This window comes from Scyliorhinus torazame, chromosome 8 (genome assembly GCF_047496885.1).
Source record: "Scyliorhinus torazame isolate Kashiwa2021f chromosome 8, sScyTor2.1, whole genome shotgun sequence".
Taxonomy (NCBI): Eukaryota; Metazoa; Chordata; class Chondrichthyes; order Carcharhiniformes; family Scyliorhinidae; genus Scyliorhinus; species Scyliorhinus torazame.
In genome coordinates, this window is record NC_092714.1 from 57,754,063 (window position 1) to 57,777,402 (window position 23,340).

At 48.1% G+C, this 23,340-nt stretch overlaps 1 protein-coding gene across 1 annotated transcript in view; it reads right to left on the minus strand.

Moving 5' to 3' along the window:
- Positions 1-23,340, minus strand: part of LOC140427867 (cell surface A33 antigen-like) — a 52,366-nt gene that overhangs the window by 19,365 nt on the left and 9,661 nt on the right. Inside the window, exons 2-3 of the mRNA XM_072513673.1 lie at positions 21,743-21,915; positions 16,300-16,513 (exon numbers count right to left, since the gene is read on the minus strand). Of these exons, the coding sequence (XP_072369774.1) occupies positions 16,300-16,513; positions 21,743-21,915 (387 nt within the window). The remainder of the gene's footprint in view (positions 1-16,299; positions 16,514-21,742; positions 21,916-23,340) is intronic.

Here is a 23,340-nt window from a genome sequence, read left to right on the forward strand (position 1 = left end):
ACCTGCGGATAACAGGGCCATGTTCACGAATAGGAAGGGGGCCTATTCCATGAACATCCAGGTGGTCTGTGACCACCGCATGAGGATCCTGCACATCTGCACCCGGTACCCTGGCAGTGTTCATTCGTATTGGTGCAATCTTTCATCCCCACCATGTTCGAGGGACGCCCCCCCCCCTCTCCCTCCCCCCACGGCTGAGGGGCTGGGCGACAGGGATTACCCATTGCGGTCGTGGCTGATGACGCCTATACGGACGCCACAGACTGACGCGGAGAACTGCTACAATGATGCCCATGCAGCGACCAGGGGTGTGACAGAGAGGTGTTTTGGGCTGCTGAAGATGCGCTTCCGGTGCCTGGACCGCTCTGGAGGACCCTCCAGTACCCGTCAGATAGAGTCGGCCACATCGTTGGGGTCTGCTGCGTCCTGCACAACATAACCCAGCAGAGGGGAGAGGGGCTGGAGGGGGAGAAGCAGCAAGACGAGGCGCAGACCTCCCCAGATGAGGAGGATGGAGGCAATGGTCAGGACAGACAGGCTGGACATGACGGGAGGCTGCCCACCGTTACCGGCTAGGCCAGCGGTCATGGGGCAGGCTGATAGCCGCCCGGTTTACGGACTAGGGGGGGCGGGGGCATCGGAATCACAGATGGGCACAGACTGCACACTACGGCACCAGCCTACCACCCACACCCCACCCGCATGCACACCACCCCTCCATTGCACATCCACCTGCGGCACAACGGGCCGGGCTCACACGGTCGCCGGTGGAAGAGTGTCTATTGCAGGCCACGGAGGATGATGACAACCCGCTCTGCGATGAGTTCTGGGCTCTACATCATTGGACAATGTCTGACCCATGGCCACAGTACCACCCAGATTGTCCCTGCATGCGGCTGTGACACTGCAGCGCACGGTCCAGTCGTCTGCCCGGGGGGATGGCGAGGACGGACCGGGGGGAGGTGGGGGGGGGCACACTCGCCTAAAGCCGACGTCCTATCACCCCTCACACACACACTGGCACTCACCTCACACCACACCCCCGCACGCATCGGACAGAGCACAAAGGCAGCTTCTGTCGCTGTGAAAGTGATTTTAATAACAAACAGTTCATGCACGTGCCCTAGCCCCTAGAACTAATCTGTGACCTGCACCTGTGCCAACTTACTTAGTGTCTAATTTTCTGGCTTTATGGGCCCTATGACTATGTCGAGGTGGTTCCCCAGACGGTACAGCAGAACTGGAGGTGGACCCCTGTGATTCCTGCCCTGTGACTAGGGACCCTTTTGGGGGCCGTTTCCTGGGGCGGCCCGGCCTATATGGGCCAAGCTGCGGCTCGGGCGACTGGGATGGCGAGCTGCCAGCCTGTCCGTTGCCCACCAGATGCACCTGGGACGGAAGGGGGTGGGGGGGGGGTCCGAGGTGTCGCGGTGTTCCGGCACCTCCCCTACGGGGGATTCGGAACAGGCCCCAGCACCTCCGCCTCCCTCGGGGTGCCCGATGGGCCCCTGGCCTCTACATGGTTCGGGGATGCAAACGGACCGACCATCCAACATCCCCCCCGACACCTGACCCTGCCAATCCTGGAGGCCCGCCCTGGTATCAACAAGGGTCTGCAAGTTTGTAGCCATGGAGCTCAAGGCGTTGGCCATCCCTGTCTGTGTCTGGGCGACACCGGACAGCACCTGGGCAATGGCGCTGATGCCCTCAGCCATGGCATGCTGAGACTGGGCCACGGCGTTGAGCGCCTCTGCGATCTGCTGCTGGCTCTGGCTCATGGCTGCCTGCGAGAGGTTTAAACGTAGACGTTTAAGTTGCTGTGATATGAAGAATCTAAAGTTCTGTTCCTTTTTCACAAACACACATTTATTTCCTTCCAACAGCCTTTGCACAAAACTCTCACTATACATCACCTGACAGAGGCCACCTGAAGCCCCTTTACATGTGTGTCAATTAATGGATACTTAACATAAATGAGACAACTAATTGCAATGTCTCTTAACCCATTACTTAACAGTCTTCCCTTACTTGGAGAAAAAAAATAATTAGGTGAAAACAAAATTTCAAGAAACTCAAAAACACACACATGATTTCCCCCCCTTTTTGTTTTGTTTGGACGAGAAAGAAAAAAAAAAGTCACAGAAACAAGCACCCTTCATTAATATCCAAAAGTTTCTGTGAACTCGCCCCACTTTTCGTAAAACAGTCTGACAGTTGATAGCTCCCGTCGACCCATTTAATTTTTGTCATTTCCCCTCTGTCCAACATCTGCTTCAAACTTACGATGTTTATCCGTAACCTCTTTTCATTGACACTTTTTGTAGAGTGCACATTTTCCCAGAGATTTATTGTCAATGTGACAGTCAATAGGTATATTACCCAAATCCCCTAATCCCAAAATTTCTGTCAATATCATACTTATATAAAAGTCCATATCCACTGCCTCTACAAGGCTTAACGTCTCAGCAGCCAAAGTGCTTTTTACCACTCTCCTTATTTTCTTTGTTTCCCACACAAGCGGGCAATATTTACCATTGTTCCCCAAAAGGAAAATTATAAAACCTCCTGCGCTTGAAACCCCATCACATAAATTTGTGTAGGACGCATCACTATAAACTATGAGTTTCAAGTGCCTACAGTCACCTAAAACCGGGAACTTCAAAACACACTCCTGCATTTTTAGTTTGGCCAACGCTTTATTTGCTCTTATTATATCTTCCACTTTGGGATCATTCATTTTTGTACTCAACTCTAAGACATCAAAACTCACGTCCGGTCTAGTCTGTCTACCTAACCAGTTCAGTTGCCCAATTAAACTTTGCAGTTGCTCTTTTTCTATCTTTGAAACCATTGCGTCTTTTTGTGAAACTCGACCACTACTAATTGCTATTGGGGTGATGCTTTCCAAATAAGATTGCTGACGTAAAGTTGCCCCTAACTTAGTCTGTCCAATTTCCAGTCCAATATATTTAAATGCACCGGAAGCCTGACTTCCAACCCATGAATTCTTTCCTCAAACCAGAGATTACAATAGCTTCAAAATCACTAGTCCCACCCCACAAAAAATCATCGACATGCATCATAAAAATGCCAGAACGATTTCCTTTATAGTGCCAGTAAAACATTGCAGGATCTGCTTTCAACTGGCAACAGCCTAACTTTAACAAAACTGACTTTACCAAAAAATACCAGACTCTACATGCATCATTTAATCCATATACACATTTGTTCAACTTCCAGAGTACACCTTCTGTGTTAGCTGCTTCTTTAGGAGGACGGAGAAAAATGTCTCTCTGGAGCTGATGTCCCTGCAAAAAGGCAGCTTTTATATCTATAGATTTACATTCCCATGCCTTTGTGGCTAATAGAGCCAAGAAGATCTTTAAAATAACCTTTCCTGCTGTAGGTGAATCTACCCTTAAATCCTGATCTTCTAAGTTTTCTTCAAATCCCCTTGCCACGAGCCTGGCCTTTGCCTTATAAGTTCCATCCGGAAGGACCTTTTCCGTGCAAATCCATCTGTGGGATAGAGCTCTTTGTCCCCTATCCGGTACTTCTGTGTATACCCCAAATTCACTCCAACTATGCAATTCTTGCTGTTTAGCTTCTTTGATAACTTTTTCATCTAATTTATTTGAAGCCACCAAAATCTCACGTGCATGTGGGCTTCTACTCCTATTAGTATCGTAGTCTTACTCATGTTCCGAGATCTTGATAAACTACATCCCCTCTCCCGCCTGGTATCTCATTCTGTACTGCTACTGCTTGATCTTTCTCTGCTCCTGTGGGATGACCTTTCAATAGTTCGACCTTTTCCTGCGGACCTGTTCACTATCCGATGTACTATCTGAACTGGCACAGCGTTTCTGTGCCCTCCATTTTTGAACTTCGTTTTCCCAATCCATTGTCTGGACTCCTGCCCCTGAATGCTGTACATTCAACTAATTTCTATACTTTCCAGTGGCCTTCCCTGCTCTACTAATAACAGTTGCATCCTTCCATTGACTAGACCCTTCAGGCAAGTATGTCAATTTTGTACCAACCTTTGGCAGTTGCCCTTTCGGAAAAATGGCCTGTTCTAATTCATCAGAAGTGTTGTGTTCCTCCACAGAAACCCTGTCTAGATCAGTTAATTGGTCCTCATAGTTCTGTAACACATGCGTATCAGATGACTCTGGTTCCTCGTCATGTCTGTCTGCTCTGTCTAAATTTGAAAATTTGTAATCTGTACCCAGTATCCTTGATGAATGTACCCTAACAGTTTGATTACCATGTTGCAAAATAATTGTTTTGCCATCTATGCCTATGATCTTCCCTGGGCCTTTCCATTCATTAGAATTGTCTCTCTTATAGTATACCATGCCTCCTTGCTGAAAAACGGCATCTGATGGCCGTACGTTATGTCTTAAAGCTTTGCGAATTCTTTCAGAGACTTCTGCTTCCAAAAAAGCTTTTCTACTGCGATGTAATGCATTTAAATGTTCAGGAAAACCAGAACTAATCATAGTCCCCTCCCAAGCTGGAGGCTGGTCATCCAAAATGGACGGAATTTTAGGATTTCTACCAAACACTTATTGATAAGGACTGTAGCCTCCAACCATCTGCAATTAATTCTTTGCATGTACTGCCCATGCTAAAGCTGAATTTAGCCTGCAATTTGGTCGATCTGCCAAAATTTTCCGAAGCATGTCATCGATGACAGCATGATTTCTTTCACAGACACCATTACTAAATGGGCTTTCTGCAGCCGTATTCTGATATTCATGTTTTCACACATATCCCCGAACTCATTATTAGCAAATTCTCCCCCATTGTCCGTAAGGAATTTTGCCAGTGGACCCTTTCTGTCCCTATCCATTTTTCCACGATTTGATCCAGAATTACTCTCTTTTCTTTACTTCGTACAATCGCTGATTGACTAAATCTGGTTGCTAAATCTACAAAATGCAAAATAGATATATTATTTACTTTATCCTAGATCTTAAGGTCCATGGCCACAATGTTGTTAAAATCCCTGGCCAAAGGTAGGGTTGCTATCGGTCGTGCTGGTGTCCTTCTGTACATCCTACAAACTTCACAGCGGTCACTAACCTGTTCCATCAGTTTAGTATAGTCGTCGGGAAGGTGGCAGGGATAAAGGGCAACAGTGTTAGGCAGACATATACATGCGGACCAGCGGTTGTGTGTATGTTGGCAGAGGTTCACAACCCATCCTGCCAATGCAGCCGGCATGGGTGCCATGCTGCCATGTCAGTTGCACCTAGGGCTGTGCCGCCCATCGGGGGGGGGGGGGGGGGGGGTACTCACCCTGGCTGCCCTGACAAGGTCACTGACCTTCTTGTGACACTGGATGCCTGTCCTGGCTGTTACGGCCACGGCACTGACGGCCTCTGCCACCTCCCTCCACAGGCGCCGCCTGAGGCATGATGTGACCCTGCGGCCGTGTCCAGGGTACAGGGCCTCTCTCCTCTGCGTCCAAGATGCCTTGATGTCCCCCTCCTGGAACCTTGGCACCGGGTTTCCGGGGGGGGGGGGGGAAGGCTGTCTTCTGCACTACGACGCTGCGCGCGTCCGTGACGGGTGACGCGGTCGCGAATGGAGTCACGCCGCTGCTAGCTCATTCTCGGCTGGAGAATTTGCGCCGTTCCAGGGAGCCCGACGACGGAGTGTTTCGCTCCATTTTTGGCGCCGGCGTTGGGCCATCTCGCCGGTTCACGGAGAATCCCGCCCCTGATGTTTCAATAAGATCACTCATTCTTCTAATCTCCCAATGAGTATAGACCCAAATGATCAATCTTTCCTCGGAAGACAACCCCTTCCTCCCAGGAATCAGCCTAATGAACCTTCTCTGAACCCCTTCCAATGCAAATATAACCCGCTTAAGGAAATTTAAACTGTACACAGTACTCCGGGTGCGGTCTCTCCGGTGCATGCACATTTGTGCCAAGACTTCTCGTTTTTTGCTCCATCCCCCCTCGCAATAAAGAACATTCCATTTTCCTGCCTAATTATTTGCTGTACCTGCAGATTAACATTTTGTTATTCACGAACAAAGTTCTGATGTTTGGTCTGAGTTCCACCAGGGCCCTGTGGCTCCAATTATGGACAAAAGAACGGGACTCTTGAGGGGTGAAGGGGAATGAATACTCTTGACATCAATACAGCATTTGACCAAGTGTGATATAAAGGAGGCCTTGAAAAATTGAAGTCAATGAGAATCAAACGAGAAACTCCTCTCAAGCAGAGGTCATACCTAACACAAAGAAAAAGGTTTTGGTTGTTGGACGCCAAGCTCAGGTTTAGGACATCACTGAGGAGTTCCTCAGGAGAGTGTCCTAGGCAACCATCTTCAACTGCTTCACCATTGACCTTCCTTCCATCATATGGTCAGAAGTTGGGATGTCCACTGACGATTGCACAATGTTCAGCACCATTAACCAACTCTTTTGAAACTGAAGCAGTCTGTGCCTGCATGCAGCAAGGTCTGGATAACACTGGGCTAATAAGTGCAATGTAACATTAGGTACCACAACAGTACCAGGCAATGATCTTTTCCAATAAGAGAGAATCCAACTGTATCTGCTTGAGAATATGGCATTACTATTGTATCTACAAGGCACAGGTCAGGAGAGTGATGGAATACTCTCCAGTTGCCTGGATGAGTGCAGCCCCAATACTGTAAGAGTTAAAAAAAAAATTTAGAATTCCAATTATTTTTTCCCCAATTAAGAGACAATTTAGCATGGCCAATCCACCTACCCTGCACATCTTTGGGTTGTGGGGGTGTGACCCACACAGACATTGGGAGAATGTGCGTACTCTTGACCAAACTCCACATGGTGGACCGGGAACAAACTTGGGTCCTCGGCATCATGAGGCAGCAGTGCTAACCACTGCGCCACCATGCCACCTACTAATGAAGATGTTAAACACCATCCAGGACAAAGCAGTTTGCTTGGTTAGCACCCCTTCCACCACTTTAAACATTCACCTACAAGATATCCGGCCTCCATCAGCACATTCCAAATCCATTACCACTGCCACCTAGAAGAACAAGAGTGGCAGATGCGAGGTAACACCACCACCTGCATGTTCCCTTCCAAGCCACACATGCTGACTTGGAACTATATTGCCATTCCTTCATTGTTGCTTGCTCAAAATCCTGGAACTTCCTAAAAGCACTGTTTTTAAAAATTGTATTTTATTCCAAACCTGTAAAAAAACAGCATTATATACAAAAACACATTCCACAAACTCACAGTCCACGTTCGTACAATTTTTCCCATTTTACCCCCTCGCCCCCAAGACAGAGTTCCTCAAACATTGTCATGAACAAGCCCCACCCTGTCTCAATGCTCTGTGCTGACCCCCTCAACTCAAATTTAATCTTTTCCAACCAGAGAAAATTGTACAAGTCCCCCAGCCAGGCCACCAACCCCAGCGGAGTATCCAACCTCCAATTTAGCAAGATCCTTTACCGGGTAATTAGAGAGGTGACGGCCACAGCATCGACCCTCTTCCCCTCCAGCAGCTCCAGCACTTCTGATAATCCAAATAATGCCACCATTGGGTCCGGCCTGACCTCCACCCCCACAATCTTAGATAATGTCCCAAACACCGCTTCCCAGTACCTCGCCAGCTCGTCGCAACCACAGAACATGCGTGCATGATTCACCGGCCCTCATCGGCCACCCCCTGGAAGAACCCACTCATCCTCACCTGGGTCATTTGCAACCGATGCACCACCAACTGAAACAAGCTAATCCTTGTGCAAGAGAAGGTTGAATCATCCAACGTATCGCCTTGTGCTACAGTCCCCAGCCTATTTCCCCCCCCAAAAAAAATAATTGTTTTTAAAAATCACCCCCCCGCACCCCCAAACACCCATATTATCCCCAATCCTATGCTCTCCCAACTCATCTGGGAGCAGCAGTTGGTCCAATAAGGTGTATTCCAGCAACCTGGGAAACATCCTCCACTCCACCCGTGCAAAGTCCTTCACCTTCCTTTATCTAAACTCACTCTCCCTCAGCAACTCACACCTTTCCCACAACTCATCCATTTTTTTTTATTATTAAATATTTTATTGAAAATTTTTGGTCAACCAACACAGTACATTGTGCATCCTTTACACAATATTATAACAACACAAATAACAATGACCTATTTTATAAACAAAAAATGAATAAATAATAAATAACAAAAATGAAAACTAGCCCTAATTAGCAACTGCCTTGTCACAAGTAACACTCTCCAAAAATATAATTTAACAGTCCAATATATAATTATCTGTAGCAACGACCTATACATACTATACAGTATATATTAACAACCCTGAGAGTCCTTCTGGTTCCTCCTCCCCCCCCCCCCCCCCCCCCCGATCCTGGGCTGCTGCTGCTGCCTTCTTTTTCCCATTCCGTCTATCTTTCTGCGAGGTATTCGACGAACGGTTGCCACCGCCTGGTGAACCCTTGAGCCGACCCCCTTAGGACGAACTTAATCCGCTCTAGCTTTATAAACCCCGCCATGTCATTTATCCAGGTCTCCACCCCCGGGGGCTTGGCTTCTTTCCACATGAGCAATATCCTGCGCCGGGCTACTAGGGACGCAAAGGCCAAAACATCGGCCTCTCTCGCCTCCTGCACTCCCGGCTCTTGTGCAACCCCAAATATAGCCAACCCCCAGCTTGGTTCGACCCGGACTCCTACTACTTTTGAAAGCACCTTTGTCACCCCCATCCAAAACCCCTGTAGTGCCGGGCATGACCAAAACATATGGGTATGATTCGCTGGGCTTCTCGAGCACCTCGCACACCTATCCTCCACCCCAAAAAATTTACTGAGCCGTGCTCCAGTCATATGTGCCCTGTGTAATACCTTAAACTGAATCAGGCTTAGCCTGGCACACGAGGACGACGAGTTTACCCTGCTTAGGGCATCTGCCCACAGCCCCTCCTCGATCTCCTCCCCCAGCTCTTCTTCCCATTTCCCTTTTAGTTCATCTACCATAGTCTCCCCTTCGTCCCTCATTTCCCTATATATATCTGACACCTTACCATCCCCCACCCATGTCTTTGAGATCACTCTGTCCTGCACCTCTTGTGTCGGGAGCTGCGGGAATTCCCTCACCTGTTGCCTCGCAAAAGCCCTCAGTTGCATATACCTGAATGCATTCCCTTGGGGCAACCCATATTTCTCGGTCAGCGCTCCCAGACTCGCGAACTTCCCATCCACAAACAAATCTTTCAGTTGCGTTATTCCTGCTCTTTGCCACATTCCATATCCCCCATCCATTCCCCCCGGGGCAAACCTATGGTTGTTTCTTATCGGGGACCCCCCCAAGGCTCCAGTCTTTCCCCTATGCCGTCTCCACTGTCCCCAAATCTTCAGTGTAGCCACCACCACCGGGCTTGTGGTGTAGTTGCTCGGTGAGAACGGCAATGGGGCTGTCACCATAGCCTGTAGGCTAGTCCCCCTACAGGACGCCCTCTCTAATCTCTTCCACGCCGCTCCCTCCTCCTCTCCCATCCACTTACTCACCATTGAAATATTAGCGGCCCAATAATACTCACTTAGGCTCGGTAGTGCCAGCCCCCCCCTATCCCTGCTACGCTGTAAGAATCCCTTCCTCACTCTCGGGGTCTTCCCGGCCCACACAAAACCCATGATGCTCTTTTCAATCCTTTTAAAAAAAGCCTTCGTAATCACCACCGGGAGGCACTGAAACACAAAGAGGAATCTCGGGAGGACCACCATCTTAACCGCCTGCACCCTCCCTGCCATTGACAGGGATACCATATCCCATCTCTTGAAATCCTCCTCCATCTGTTCCACCAACCGCGTTAAATTTAACCTATGCAATGTGCCCCAATTCTTAGCTATCTGGATCCCCAGGTAACGAAAGTCCCTTGTTACCTTCCTCAACGGTAGGTCCTCTATTTCTCTACTCTGCTCCCCTGGATGCATCACAAACAACTCACTTTTCCCCATGTTCAATTTATACCCTGAAAAATCCCCAAACTCCCCAAGTATCCGCATTATTTCTGGCATCCCCTCCGCCGGGTCCGCCACGTATAGTAGCAAATCGTCCGCATACAAAGATACCCAGTGCTCTTCTCCTCCCCTAAGTACGCCCCTCCACTTCTTGGAACCCCTCAACGCTATCGCCAGGGGCTCAATCGCCAGTGCAAACAATAATGGGGACAGAGGGCATCCCTGCCTTGTCCCTCTATGGAGCCGAAAATATGCAGATCCCCGTCCATTCGTGACCACGCTCGCCACTGGGGCCCTATACAACAGCTGCACCCATCTAACATACCCCTCTCCAAAACCAAATCTCCTCAACACCTCCCACAAATAATCCCACTCCACTCTATCAAATGCTTTCTCGGCATCCATCGCCACTACTATCTCCGTTTCTCCCTCTGGTGGGGCCATCATCATTACCCCTAACAACCTCCGTATATTCGTGTTCAGCTGTCTCCCCTTCACAAACCCAGTTTGGTCCTCGTGGACCACCCCCGGGACACATTCCTCTATTCTCATTGCCATTACCTTGGCCAGGACCTTGGCATCTACATTTAGGAGGGAAATAGGTCTATAGGACCCGCATTGTAGCGGGTCCTTTTCCTTCTTTAAGAGAAGCGATATTGTTGCTTCAGACATAGTCAGGGGCAGTTGTCCCCTTTCCTTTGCCTCATTAAAGGTCCTCGTCAGTACCGGGGCGAGCAAGTCCACATATTTTCTATAGAATTCGACTGGGAATCCATCCGGTCCCGGGGCCTTTCCCGCCTGCATGCTCCTAATTCCTTTCACCACTTCTTCTACCTCGATCTGTGCTCCCAGTCCCACCCTTTCCTGCTCTTCCACCTTGGGAAATTCCAGCCGATCCAAGAAGCCCATCATTCTCTCCCTCCCATCCGGGGGTTGAGCTTCATATAATTTTTTATAAAATGTCTTGAACACTCCATTCACTCTCTCCGCTCCCCACTCCATCTCTCCTTCCTCATCCCTCACTCCCCCTATTTCCCTCGCTGCTCCCCTTTTCCTCAATTGGTGTGCCAGCAACCTGCTCGCCTTCTCCCCATATTCGTACTGTACACCCTGTGCCTTCCTCCATTGTGCCTCTGCAGTGCCTGTAGTCAGCAAGTCAAATTCTACATGTAGCCTTTGCCTTTCCCTGTACAGTCCCTCCTCCGGTGCTTCCGCATATTGTCTGTCCACCCTCAAAAGTTCTTGCAGCAACCGCTCCCGTTCCTTACTCTCCTGCTTCCCTTTATGTGCCCTTATTGATATCAGCTCCCCTCTAACCACTGCCTTCAACGCCTCCCAGACCACTCCCACCTGGACCTCCCCATTATCATTGAGTTCCAAGTACTTTTCAATGCACCCCCTCACCCTTAAACACACCCCCTCATCTGCCATTAGTCCCATGTCCATTCTCCAGGGTGGGCGCCCTCCTGTTTCCTCCCCTATCTCCAAGTCCACCCAGTGTGGAGCGTGATCCGAAATGGCTATAGCCGTATACTCCGTTCCCCTCACCTTCGGGATCAATGCCCTACCCAGCACAAAAAAGTCTATTCGCGAGTAGACTTTATGGACATTGGAGAAAAACGAGAACTTCATAGAGTTCATAGAATTTACAGTGCAGAAGGAGGCCATTCGGCCCATCGAGTCTGCACCGGCTCTTGGAAAGAGCACCCTACCCAAGGTCCACACCTCCACCCTATCACCATAACCCAGCAACCCCACCCAACACTACGGGCAATTTTGGACACTAAGGGCAATTTATCATGGCCAATCCACCTAACCCGCACATCTTTGGACTGTGGGAGGAAACCGGAGCACCCGGAGGAAACCCACGCACACACGGGGAGGATGTGCAGACTCCGCACAGACAGTGACCCAAGCCGGAATCGAACCTGGGACCCTGGAGCTGTGAAGCAATTGTGCTATCCACAATGCTACCATGCTGCCCTGACTCCTAGGTCAGCTAAATCTCCACGGGTCTACACCTCCCATCTGCTCCATAAAATCTTTAGGTACCTTGGCTGCTGCCGGCCTCCTTCCAGTCCTGGACTTCGACCTATCCAGCCCTGGTTCCAACACCGTATTAAAATCTCCCCCCATTATCAGCTTTCCCATCTCTAGGTCCGGAATGCGTCCTAGCATCCGCCTCATAAAATTGGCATCATCCCAGTTCGGGGCATATACGTTTACCAAAACCACCGTCTCCCCCTGTAGTTTGCCACTCACCATCACGTATCTGCCCCCGTTATCCGCCACTATAGTCTTTGCCTCGAACATTACCCGCTTCCCCACTAATATAGCCACCCCCCTGTTTTTCGCATCTAGCCCCGAATGGAACACCTGCCCCACCCATCCTTTGCGTAGCCTAACCTGGTCTATCAGTTTCAGGTGCGTTTCCTGTAACATAACCACATCTGCCTTAAGTTTCTTAAGGTGTGCGAGTACCCGTGCCCTCTTTATCGGCCCGTTCAGCCCTCTCACGTTCCACGTGATCAGCCGATTTGGGGGGCTTCCTACCCCCCCCCCCCCCGTTGTCGATTAGCCATCACCTTTTTCCAGCTCCTCACCCGGTTCCCACGCAGCTGTATCTCCCCCAGGCGGTGCCCCCCCGCCCATCCTCTCCCATACCAGCTCCCCCCTCTCCCCAGCAGCAGCAACCCAGTAATTCCCCCCCCCCCCACCCCCCCCCGCTAGATCACCCGCTAGCGTAATTACTCCCCCCATGTTGCTCCCAGAAGTCAGCAAACTCTGGCTGACCTCGGCTTCCCCCCGTGACCTCGGCTCGCACCGTGCGACGCCCCCTCCTTCCTGCTTCTCTATTCCCGCCATGATTATCATAGCGCGGGAACCAAGCCCGCGCTTCTCCCTTGGCCCCGCCCCCAATGGCCAACGCCCCATCTCCTCCACCTCCCCTCCTCCCCTCCTCCCCCCCATCACCACCTGTGGGAGAGAGAAAAGTTACCGCATCGCAGGATTAGTACATAAAACCCCTCTTTGCCCCCCACATTCGCCCCACCACTTTGTTCGAACGTTCTTTTTAATAACCCGCTCATTCCAGTTTTTCTTCCACAATAAAAGTCCACGCTTCATCCGCCGTCTCAAAGTAGTGGTGCCTCTCTCGATATGTGACCCACAGTCTTGCCGGTTGCAGCATTCCAAATTTTATCTTCTTTTTATGAAGCACCGCCTTGGCCCGATTAAAGCTCGCCCTCCTTCTCGCCACCTCTGCACTCCAGTCTTGATAAACGCGGATCACCGCGTTCTCCCATTTACTACTCCGAGTTTTCTTCGCCCATCTAAGGACCATTTCTCTATCCTTAAAACGGAGGAATCTCACCACTATGGCTCTGGGAATTTCTCCTGCTCTCGGTCCTCGCGCCATCACTCGGTATGCTCCCTCCACCTCCAACGGACCTGCCGGGGCCTCCGCTCCCATTAACGAGTGCAGCATCGTGCTCACATATGCCCCGACGTCCGCTCCCTCCACACCTTCAGGAAGACCAAGAATCCTCAGGTTGTTCCTCCTTGCGTTGTTTTCCAGTGCCTCCAACCTTTCCACACATCGTTTCTGATGTGCCTCCTGCGTCTCCGTCTTCACCACCAGGCCCTGTATATCGTCCTCATTCTCGGCTGCCTTTGCCTTCACGACCCGAAGCTCCCGCTCCTGGGTCTTTTGTTCCTCCTTTAGCCCTTCGATCGCCTGTAGTATCGGGGCCAACAGCTCTTTCTTCATTTCCTTTTTGATCTCTTCCACACAGCATTTCAAGAACTCTTGTTGTTCAGGGCCCCATGTTAAACTGCCACCTTCCGACGCCATCTTGGTTTTTGCTTGCCTTCCTTGCCGCTGTTCTAAAGGATCCACTGCAATCTGGCCACTTCCCTCCTTTTTCCATCCGTATCCAGGGGGGATTCCCTTCTGGTTTACCGCACAGTGTTTTTAGCCGTCAAAATTGCCGTTGGGGCTCCTATCAAGAGCCCAAAAGTCAGTTTGACTGGGAGCTGCCGAAATGTGCGACTCAGCTGGTCATCGCCGCACCCGGAAGTGCCCACAACTCATCCATGGCCTCACCTTCTCCACATTCGCTGCACAATAGTAGTGCAGAAAGTTCAGGAGCGGCAAACCCCCTTTCTGCCTCGGCACCTTGCCTGCCCACATAAACTCCGAAATCACGGTCTCCAATATAGAATTTACAGTGCAAAAGGAGGCCATTCGGCTCATCGAGTCTGCACAGGCCCTTGGAAAGAGCACCCTACCTAAGCCCACACCACCACCCTATCCCTGTGACCCGTAACCCCATCCAACCTTTTTGGACAGCAAGGGCAATTTATCATGGCCAATCCACCTAACCTACACATCTTTGGACCGTGAGAGGAAACCGGAGCACCCGGAGGAAACCCACGCAGACACAGGGAAAATGTGCAGACTCCACACAGATAGTAACCCAAGTTGAGAATCAAACCTGGGACCCTGGAGCTATAGAACATAGAACATAGAAAATACAGCACAGAACAGGCCCTTCGGCCCACAATGTTGTGCCGAACCTTTGTCCTTGATTAATCATAGATTATCATTGAATTTACAGTGCAGAAGGAGGCCATTCGGCCCCCTGAGTCTGCACCGGCTCTTGGAAAGAACACCCCACCCAAACTCAACACCTCCACCCAACACAAAGGGCAATTTTGGACACTAAGGGCAATTTATCATGGCCAATCCACCTACCCTGCACATCTTTGGACTGTGGGAGGAAACCGGAGCACCCGGAGGAAACCCACGCAGACACGGGGAGGACGTGCAGACTCCGCACAGACAGTGACCCAAGCCGGAATCGAACCTGGGACCCTGGAGCTGTGAAGCAATTGTGCTATCCACAATGCTACATGAAGCAACTGTCCTAACTATGTGCTACTGTGTCGTCCAAATCCTAGGGATAAAGATTGGGAACGTCTGGAAAACAAACCGGAACCTTGGCAGCACATTCATCTTTACCACCTGCACCTTCCCTGTCAGTGTCAGGTGTAACATATCCCATCTTTTAAAATCCTCCCTAATCTCCTCCACCAACGTTGTCAAATTTCACCTGAGCATCATAGTCCATTCTCTCGTCACCTGAATCCCCAAATACTTGAACCTTTCCCGAGCTACCTTGAATGGCAACAACTCCAAGTTCGTCCCCCACGCCATTCACCGGAAACGCCTCATTCTTCCTGACATTCATCTTATACCCAGAGAGGCCTCCAAACCTCTCCAATATTCCCATGATCCTACTCATACTCTCCAGCGGGTCCAACACAAACAAGAAGTCACCCATGTACAATGACACCCGGTGCTTCCTCCTCCCCCTCACAATCCCCTAGCACGCCATTGAGCCCCCGGAAGGGCCACTGCGCCAAGGGCTCAATTGCTAGCGTGAACTACAATGACGACAGCAGACACCCCTGTCCTAAAAGCATTGTTGATACAAATGTACCATGTGGGCTGCGGCAGTTCAAAAAAGTGGCTTTCGCCAACTTCTCAAGGGCAGTTAAGGATGGTCAATAAATGTTGGCCTAGCCCACATTTCATGATTGAATAAACTGAAACAGGTGGATTAAATGACCAATGACCTATAAAAGATTTTACACAAATTTACATTGCATTTTATAACAGACCCTAGCTAAACATATCCAGTAAACTAAAATTATGAAAGAAACTTAAAGGAGTTGATTGCATCTTTTCTAGTGCCACCCCTGCAAAAAAAGTAAAGTTCTATGAGTGTTAGTTATTCTCCAGTATTACTAATACACACAAACCAGGTACAATACATGCAATTCTGACTACAAAGCCTTTCCCTTCTTTGGACCACTGAAGCATATTGTAAAGCACCCTGCTTCTACAGTCACAATTTCCAAACTCAGGATATACAGAGAACAAATCAGCAATAACTGGCTTAGTTTAGCGTTAGTTCAAATAGCATTTTTAACCCACAAATGCTGCAGAGATTTGAAAATCATTAAAAATATAATTTCAAATCAAACAACAGTAGATAATGTAAAATGAAGAAATGTGTGTATGGCATAAAGTCAGGGGTCTACAGCACAGAAAAGGCCCTGTGGCCCATCGCATCTCAACAGCTCTCCCATGTCAGCTGACAGGCTGTATTGAAGAGCTGGGATATGGTTCATAGCCACAAGTATGCATCACAAACCAATCCCTTTCCTTTCAATGACTGGAATAGTGTTTACACAAATGCTAATAATATTACTACTTATAGAAAGAAGCAGACACTCTTACCCAATACAACCACATCTATTCCGGCATCCCGGTCACCGTCCAAGTCGAAAGGATTTCTAACTTCAACATCATAGAATCCACTGTCTGTCATTCTTGACTTGTAGATCAAGATTGAGCAATCATCCTTCTCAACGTCTCCTGTGAAATTCACTCTGTCCACATATTGGTCTCCAGATTTTAAGATTCCACCATAGAAATACATAATTACATCAATCTATGAAGAAAAGGTTAAAATCAGCAAATACCTGTACTGGTACATACACACAGCTTATTGGGCTTCAGTATTCAGAGGACTGCTTCCTCATTCAGAATCTTTTCAAGGATCTCATTCATGGAATTGCACAATCCTGATGATGAAGAATGATGTATTGTGGTGATATGCTTAGTGGATTTAAATAGGTCTCACGCTGCACTACTTCACTCCCATCTAACTATTGTGCATTAAACACTGAAACTCCCATTTAGTTATAATGAATAGAGATTCAAAGCAGAAAACCTGTGGCATATAGTAGGCAGAACATACATAAAACAAACGGAAAATACAAACAACTGGGATAAATCAGACTAATTACCCATCGCAACAGTTACTTCAACAGTTTATAGTTAGTCAGAGAATGCTGATGCAACACTTGTTTTACAATACAATAGGATTTTAGACAAAGCGTGAAACAGGCAGGAGCATGTTGGCAGCCCCCTTCTCACCATGCCCAATTGAGGTCATGTCCTGTGAAATGTGTAGCTAATTTGTGCTCACTCGTTTCCGCTATGACCTCAAAAAGAATTTCACCTCCAAAGCCTCGTCTACTAGCAAATTGAACACAATAGCTTTCGCCTTCTCAGATTATTGTAGATACTGGCACGTCTTCCGTATTACAATGTTAAATGCAATACAAGTCACATGCAACAGTAGTCTCTATCCACTTTCCCAAGGGCATTTAGGAATAAGCAATAATTGTTGACCTAGCCAGTGCCGCTCACACTCCAAGAATTAATTTTTAAAAATATGTTATTAAGAGGAAAGTGCTGAATTCCCAGCTTCAACCTTTAATTTCCGTAACTCTTTTCAAATCTCAAAATTACCTCCAAAAAGATGGTGACGGGTTTCTCCAGCTCTCAAACACAAATACCATTCCACTGAAGCAATGTAATGTACAAAATTCCAATCACATTCAATTGGCTGCTCGAGGCGATAAATAAATATTCCAAAAGGGTTTTGTTTTCTCCCCCTCAAAAAAGGACAGGAAATGTCACATTGCTCTCAGCTGGTATTATTTATGACTCAGTTGGCAGCGCACTCACACAGCTTCAGGTTGACGTCCAACTCCAGGCAGCACAAAAATAATGGCCGACACTCCACTGTAACACTGCATTTGTTGGGCTGTCTTTGAGACTACAATAGAATTTGCATTAGACTAACCATTGAAATACATGCAAGGGCGTGGAGTTGCCCCAGCTGGCACCTCAAAGGATGACCGTCACGTGCTGACAAAACACTATCGTCATCTCATCGGAGGCCACAAGAGAAGCACCACCTTGTGTTCAGAGAGCAGAGGTCACGGACATGCTCCCAGACAAGTGGGCTTCTAATCATGAAGGAAAAGAGGGGTGAAACGAAGGGAAGTCGTGATCTTTGAACAGGTACAGTGAGACTGCTGGACAGATGTGCAGCACGCACTACCAATAAGAGTGGATCTATTAAGGGTTGCTTCTATTTCTGGTTGTGTTTCTGTAGGCAGGTAAAGTGAGTGCCAGCGCATTCAGCCCTCCCGGGTTAGAACTGTTTCGATGAAACTGATCAGATATGTCCTGGTATTGACGCCATCCTGACGACAGTTTTGACTCCCCAGCCCATCTCCCTGCTCAGCATGGAAACCATTCGGCTCTGCATCTTCCTCACCATTTCTCTAGCACCTCACCCTCTTCAAGGCCTACACCTCTCTGGAGGGCCGAGTTATTGAGAGGTCATGTAGGCGTGGGGCCCGGAGCAGAGGCACCTGTAATATATGTGTGTTGAGTGCATTTCCATGCACAATCTATAGACACACACTAATCACAAATACACAGTAATAATGCACGCACAGCAACTATAATTATACACACTTACTAACACACATACCATAATACACACTAACAATCCTATATAATCCTAAAACCTGCTTCAAAGAGAAACATAGCAGTTGTGAGACAGTGGTGTAGTGGTATTGTCACTGGACTGGTAATCTAAACACCCAGGCTAATGCTCTAGGGATAAGGATTCAAATCCCACAATGGCAGCTTGTGGACTGTTGAAGAAAACGATCGGATTCACTACTGCCCTTCAGGGAAGAAAATCTGTCATCCTTACCTTATATCTCCAGACCCACAGCAATGTGGTTGACTCTTTGTGGCTAGTTGGGGGGGAATTAGCTCAAATGATAGAGCGTTCGCTTTGCCTGTGGGAGGTAGTGGGATCGATGCCCACATTCTCCACTTTGGAAAAAAAAAAAGGAGCAGCGCTAGCCGGGTAGGTAAGGGCAGTGCAGATGAGGGCAGCCCTGCTGGGGGGTACACTCCCCCTCGACGGGGGGGGGGGGGGGGGGGGGGGGGGGGGGGGGTTCAAGACCAGCGTGGGGCTGGAGGGGGAAAACTCGTCTGACGCTCGCTGTATTCCGGTCTGTGCTTCCTCAGACATTGAAAGTTCAACCAACACCTTGTTGCCCAACCTTCCCTTTACTGGCGGCAAGGTAGCACAGTGGTTAGTACTTGTTGGTGCACAGCTTCAGGGTCCCATGTTCAATTGGGTCACTGTCTGTGCAGAGTCTGCATGTTCTCCCCGTGTCTGCGTGGGTTAGCTGCAGTTTCCTCCCACAGTTCAAACATGTGTAGGTTAGGTGGATTACTAAATTGCCTTTAAGTGGCCAAAAAGGTTAGATGGGGTTACTGGGTTGCGGAGATAGGGTGAAATTAAGGGGGGTGTTTTTTTCAAGGGATGCTGCATATTCGATGAGCTGAATGGCCTCCTTCTGCACTGTAAATTCTATGATTCTATGATCATGGGCTTTATGGTTAATGGACTTGACCATTTGTGAAACCTTATTGGTTCCCATGGACATACATGGCTTATGCAGTGGGGCATCCCTCATCAGAAACTGCCTCTGAGGAATGCTGCTGGTAGCACAGAACCACAGACCCAAGGAGAGTCGATAAGGGGGGGGGGGGGCTCCACCTGTTGTTGAGCAGACCACGCACCCTTTGCTGCCTGGCAACCAATAATTGTTATTGAATTGTACCCAGCTGACATGGGCAGCGTAGCTGTTTCCATGATTATATAAAATGTTTATGATTTTGAATGTAAGCGGACAGACGTTTGGTATTCCCAACAGACTAGCGTAATAAGCTGTTTGACGGTGAAGCATACCCAAGTGTCGAGTGATTTTTCTGGATTCATTCCTGCTATAGTTTGGCGCTGCGAGCAGTGTCCGACCCCGAGGTGGGGGGGGGGGGGGGGGGGGGGGGGGGGGCTCCACCGTGGCCTTGCCTGCAATCGGAGCCTACCCTTCGGCGGGCCAGCTTTTCCTGGTGGGGGCCCCTTTTACTCCATGCCAGGCCCCTGTAGCTCTACGCCATGTTGCGTTGGGGCCGCATGGAGAAGGCAACTAGCGCGCATGCATGAGTTCGCGCCAGCCGCAGCGCCCGTTTGACGCAGGTATCGGCAGCTCCAGTGCCGTGCTGGCCCCCTGTAGGGTGCAGGTATCGGCAGCTCCAGTGCCGTGCTGGCCTGGTGCAGAATCGTTGATCCTGGGGGCCTGTAGACGCTGTCGTAAAACACAACGGCGTTTACGACGGTATCAACACTGAATAACTGGGTGTTCAAATTTCTTTTCACTGGTCTCCCTGTAATTCAAAGCACTCGAGGTGCAATTGTGGGCTCACGGTTGAGAGATGCTAAAGTCTATGGCGGATTCATGGAATGAGCTAGTGGTGAAAAAGGTCAAGACAACAATTACTTTAAAAGGGTATTAACAGGGCATAGTGAAGAGTAATGTGAGGTCGGAGGTCTCAAATCTCATACACCATTTGCCTAGATAGAATCATCCGACATTTTCAGATAACTTTGGCAGTATACTGAATGTATGTTCAGCTGAGCGCCAAACCTTACTGGACTCCCTCAATAATAATAATAATCTTTATTAGTGCCACAAGTAGGCTTACATTAACAGTGCAATGAAGTTACTGTGAAAAGCCCTAGTCGCCATATTCCGGCACCTGTTCGGGTACACGGAGGGAGAATTCAGAATGTCCAATTCACCTACCAAGTACGTCATTCGGGAATTGTGGGATTAAACCGGAGCGCCCAAAGGAAACCCACGCAGACACAGGGAGAATGTGCAGACTCCGCACAGTCACCCAAGGTAGGAATCGAACCTGGGATCCTGGCGCTGTGAAGCAACAGTGCTAACCACTGTGCCGCCCTAAGTAAATAAAGTGACTGCGGCAGGACGCGAAACGGAAAACTTCTGATATTTTCACTAGAATTATCGAAACGCTTTATCCATTAGGCCACATGGCCATATACCTCATCCACACCTCATATGGCCGACGGACCCTGGGAGGGTTTCCAGCAGCTTCCATTGCTCAGGAATGCACAGGCCACTCACTGCCGTCTCACCCATGCATCCTTTTATGGCTCCACCTAATTACATGGGACGGTCATATATTTTGACTGTGTTTCTGCTGCCTTTCAATGGTCCACCATGTAACCCAGGATATCCCACAACATTTCCAAATTGGCCCTTGATGACCTGCCAAGCTTATTAACATGATCGATAGTCCTAATATCTGAATGACAGGTTGCTGTGTCTCGCCTTTCCCTCGGAGAAAAAACATTGACAGCAGCAACAACAATGCTTTGCATCTGCCCGCCTCCATATTCAGCCCCAAAAATCCTGCTCCTAGTGATGGCGAGTCTCAACTCAGTAGGCACCTGCCAGCTTAGCGAACAGCATATTCTTCAGTGCGGACTGTAAAATCCAGGCTATTATCAAACAACTGAATTGGCATGTTACAGAGTGTAAATTATGACTATCACCAATGCTAATCCAGTTCACTTGCATTAATAAGCATTCTTCCAATTCAGTACTTCAAATGAGTCAAAAACAATGTTAGGAACTAATTTCAAAAGTACAGCTTTCCCACTACAAAAACAACTTGTATTTATGTTGCAATGCCAATGCAATAAAACATTGCAAGAGTGTTTCTCATAAAACAGAGCATAACATTGAGCCACAGGAGGAGATTTTTGGCCAGCTGACCAAAACTTTGGTCCCAAGGAGTATCTGAAATGAAGAAAAAAAATAGAAAAGGTAGAGAGGTGCAGGAAGGAAATCACAGAGCTTAAGGACCTAGGCATTGAAGTCACCAAAAGTGAAGCAATTCAAATTGGGGATGTCTTTAGTCCACTTACCATTCCGTCAGTTTTCTGGCCAGGTTCAGGGCGTTTATACCATTCAACATTAAATCCCGTTCTTTCTGCCACATTTGAAGAATATTGACAAGGTAATGGCAATTTAGCACCTCTAGCAACCTCTATTTTCTTCTGAGGGGTGACGACTTTGATTGCATTCACAGCTGTTAGCACTGTAGATTTAAAAAGGAGGAAAATCACAGTCAATGTTGTTCCATCCAAGTGAATCTCTCACATCGGGCCTATTTTTCTTCAACTAGATTAGAAATTGGCCAGATGCAATACAAATTATTGCTGCCATTACGTAACATAAACTAATATCATGCAGCAAGGTAGCTAAGGATCTGGTCCACAAGGGTGCAGCTCCTTTCAAAATCTCTCTTCTAAAGATAATTACATCTGAAGTGGAAGGAGACATTTCCCATCCAGGTAAACATAAAAGGTGAGGCGCAAAGGCAGGGCAGAAGCTGGAGTTGAAGAGCTGAAAGATGAATTGTGTGAGCTTGCTTTGTGTATTATGGATACTTAAGAGATATTTGGAAATTCGATTAGATCATGTAGTAGTTTGTGATGGAAAGACAACCCCAAGATGGCAGGGATCCATCTTGGATGGATAAAGAGAAAAGGCTCCAAGATGGCGCTATTGCACAATCATTCAGCCACAAGACAAAAGGAAATACAAGGCCATTCGGCCCATCGTGCCTGTTATAAAGCCACAATCAGATCAGCCATATCTTAATTCCTCTTCTTTGCCTCATAATCTTGGATCCCCTTGTCAATTAAAAATCGTCTAACTCGAAGTCTCGAGTACATTCAATTGCTTAGCCTCCACTCTTCTCTGGGAAGAGAATTCCAAAGATTACTGAACCTCATAAGAAATTCCTCACATCTTAAATGGGAGACCCATTACTTTTAAACTGCGTCTCCTCATTCTTCACTCCCCCACTAGAGATAACATCCTTTTCAGATACTTTTAGGATTTTATATATTTCAATAAAGTCACCTCTCATTCTTCTAAACTCCAATGATATGTTCAACCTTTCCAGATTATCTTCAGAGGGTGTGCATTGGACAGTCATGTAAATGTTCCACCAGTTAGATCACTTTAAAACTAGGTTGTACTCCTAAACAAATGTTAAGCACTTTGTTGCATGTTGCTTTCAGTCGATTACACGATTAGTTGACCTTACAAAGTAGTTGTGATTATAATGACCAGCTGAACTAGGCATCATAGGGAAGAGGCCATTTTTAAATTGGGCCACTATTTTCATACAGAATAAAACAAGGTTTGACAATACACGATACAATAATTTTTTTAAATGACACTGAAATACATCACTTGCATTTGTTTAAATAATACTGATGTTTTTTCTTAGTTCAAGTTATTAAAGAAATGTTTTTTTTTCCCCAATCTCTTTCATCCTCTCTAAGGCATTGCTATCTTGCTGGGGCATAATTCCATGAGCATTGCCTGGTGCCTCATCCAAGTGACAATTATTCAGATGAGCCCCGGTGGGTGGTATTGGCAGGTCATTTGACCACATTGTAGTCAAGGCTGAACCTGTGCTCCTCCAACATCAAGAATAGAAATCTCAGTG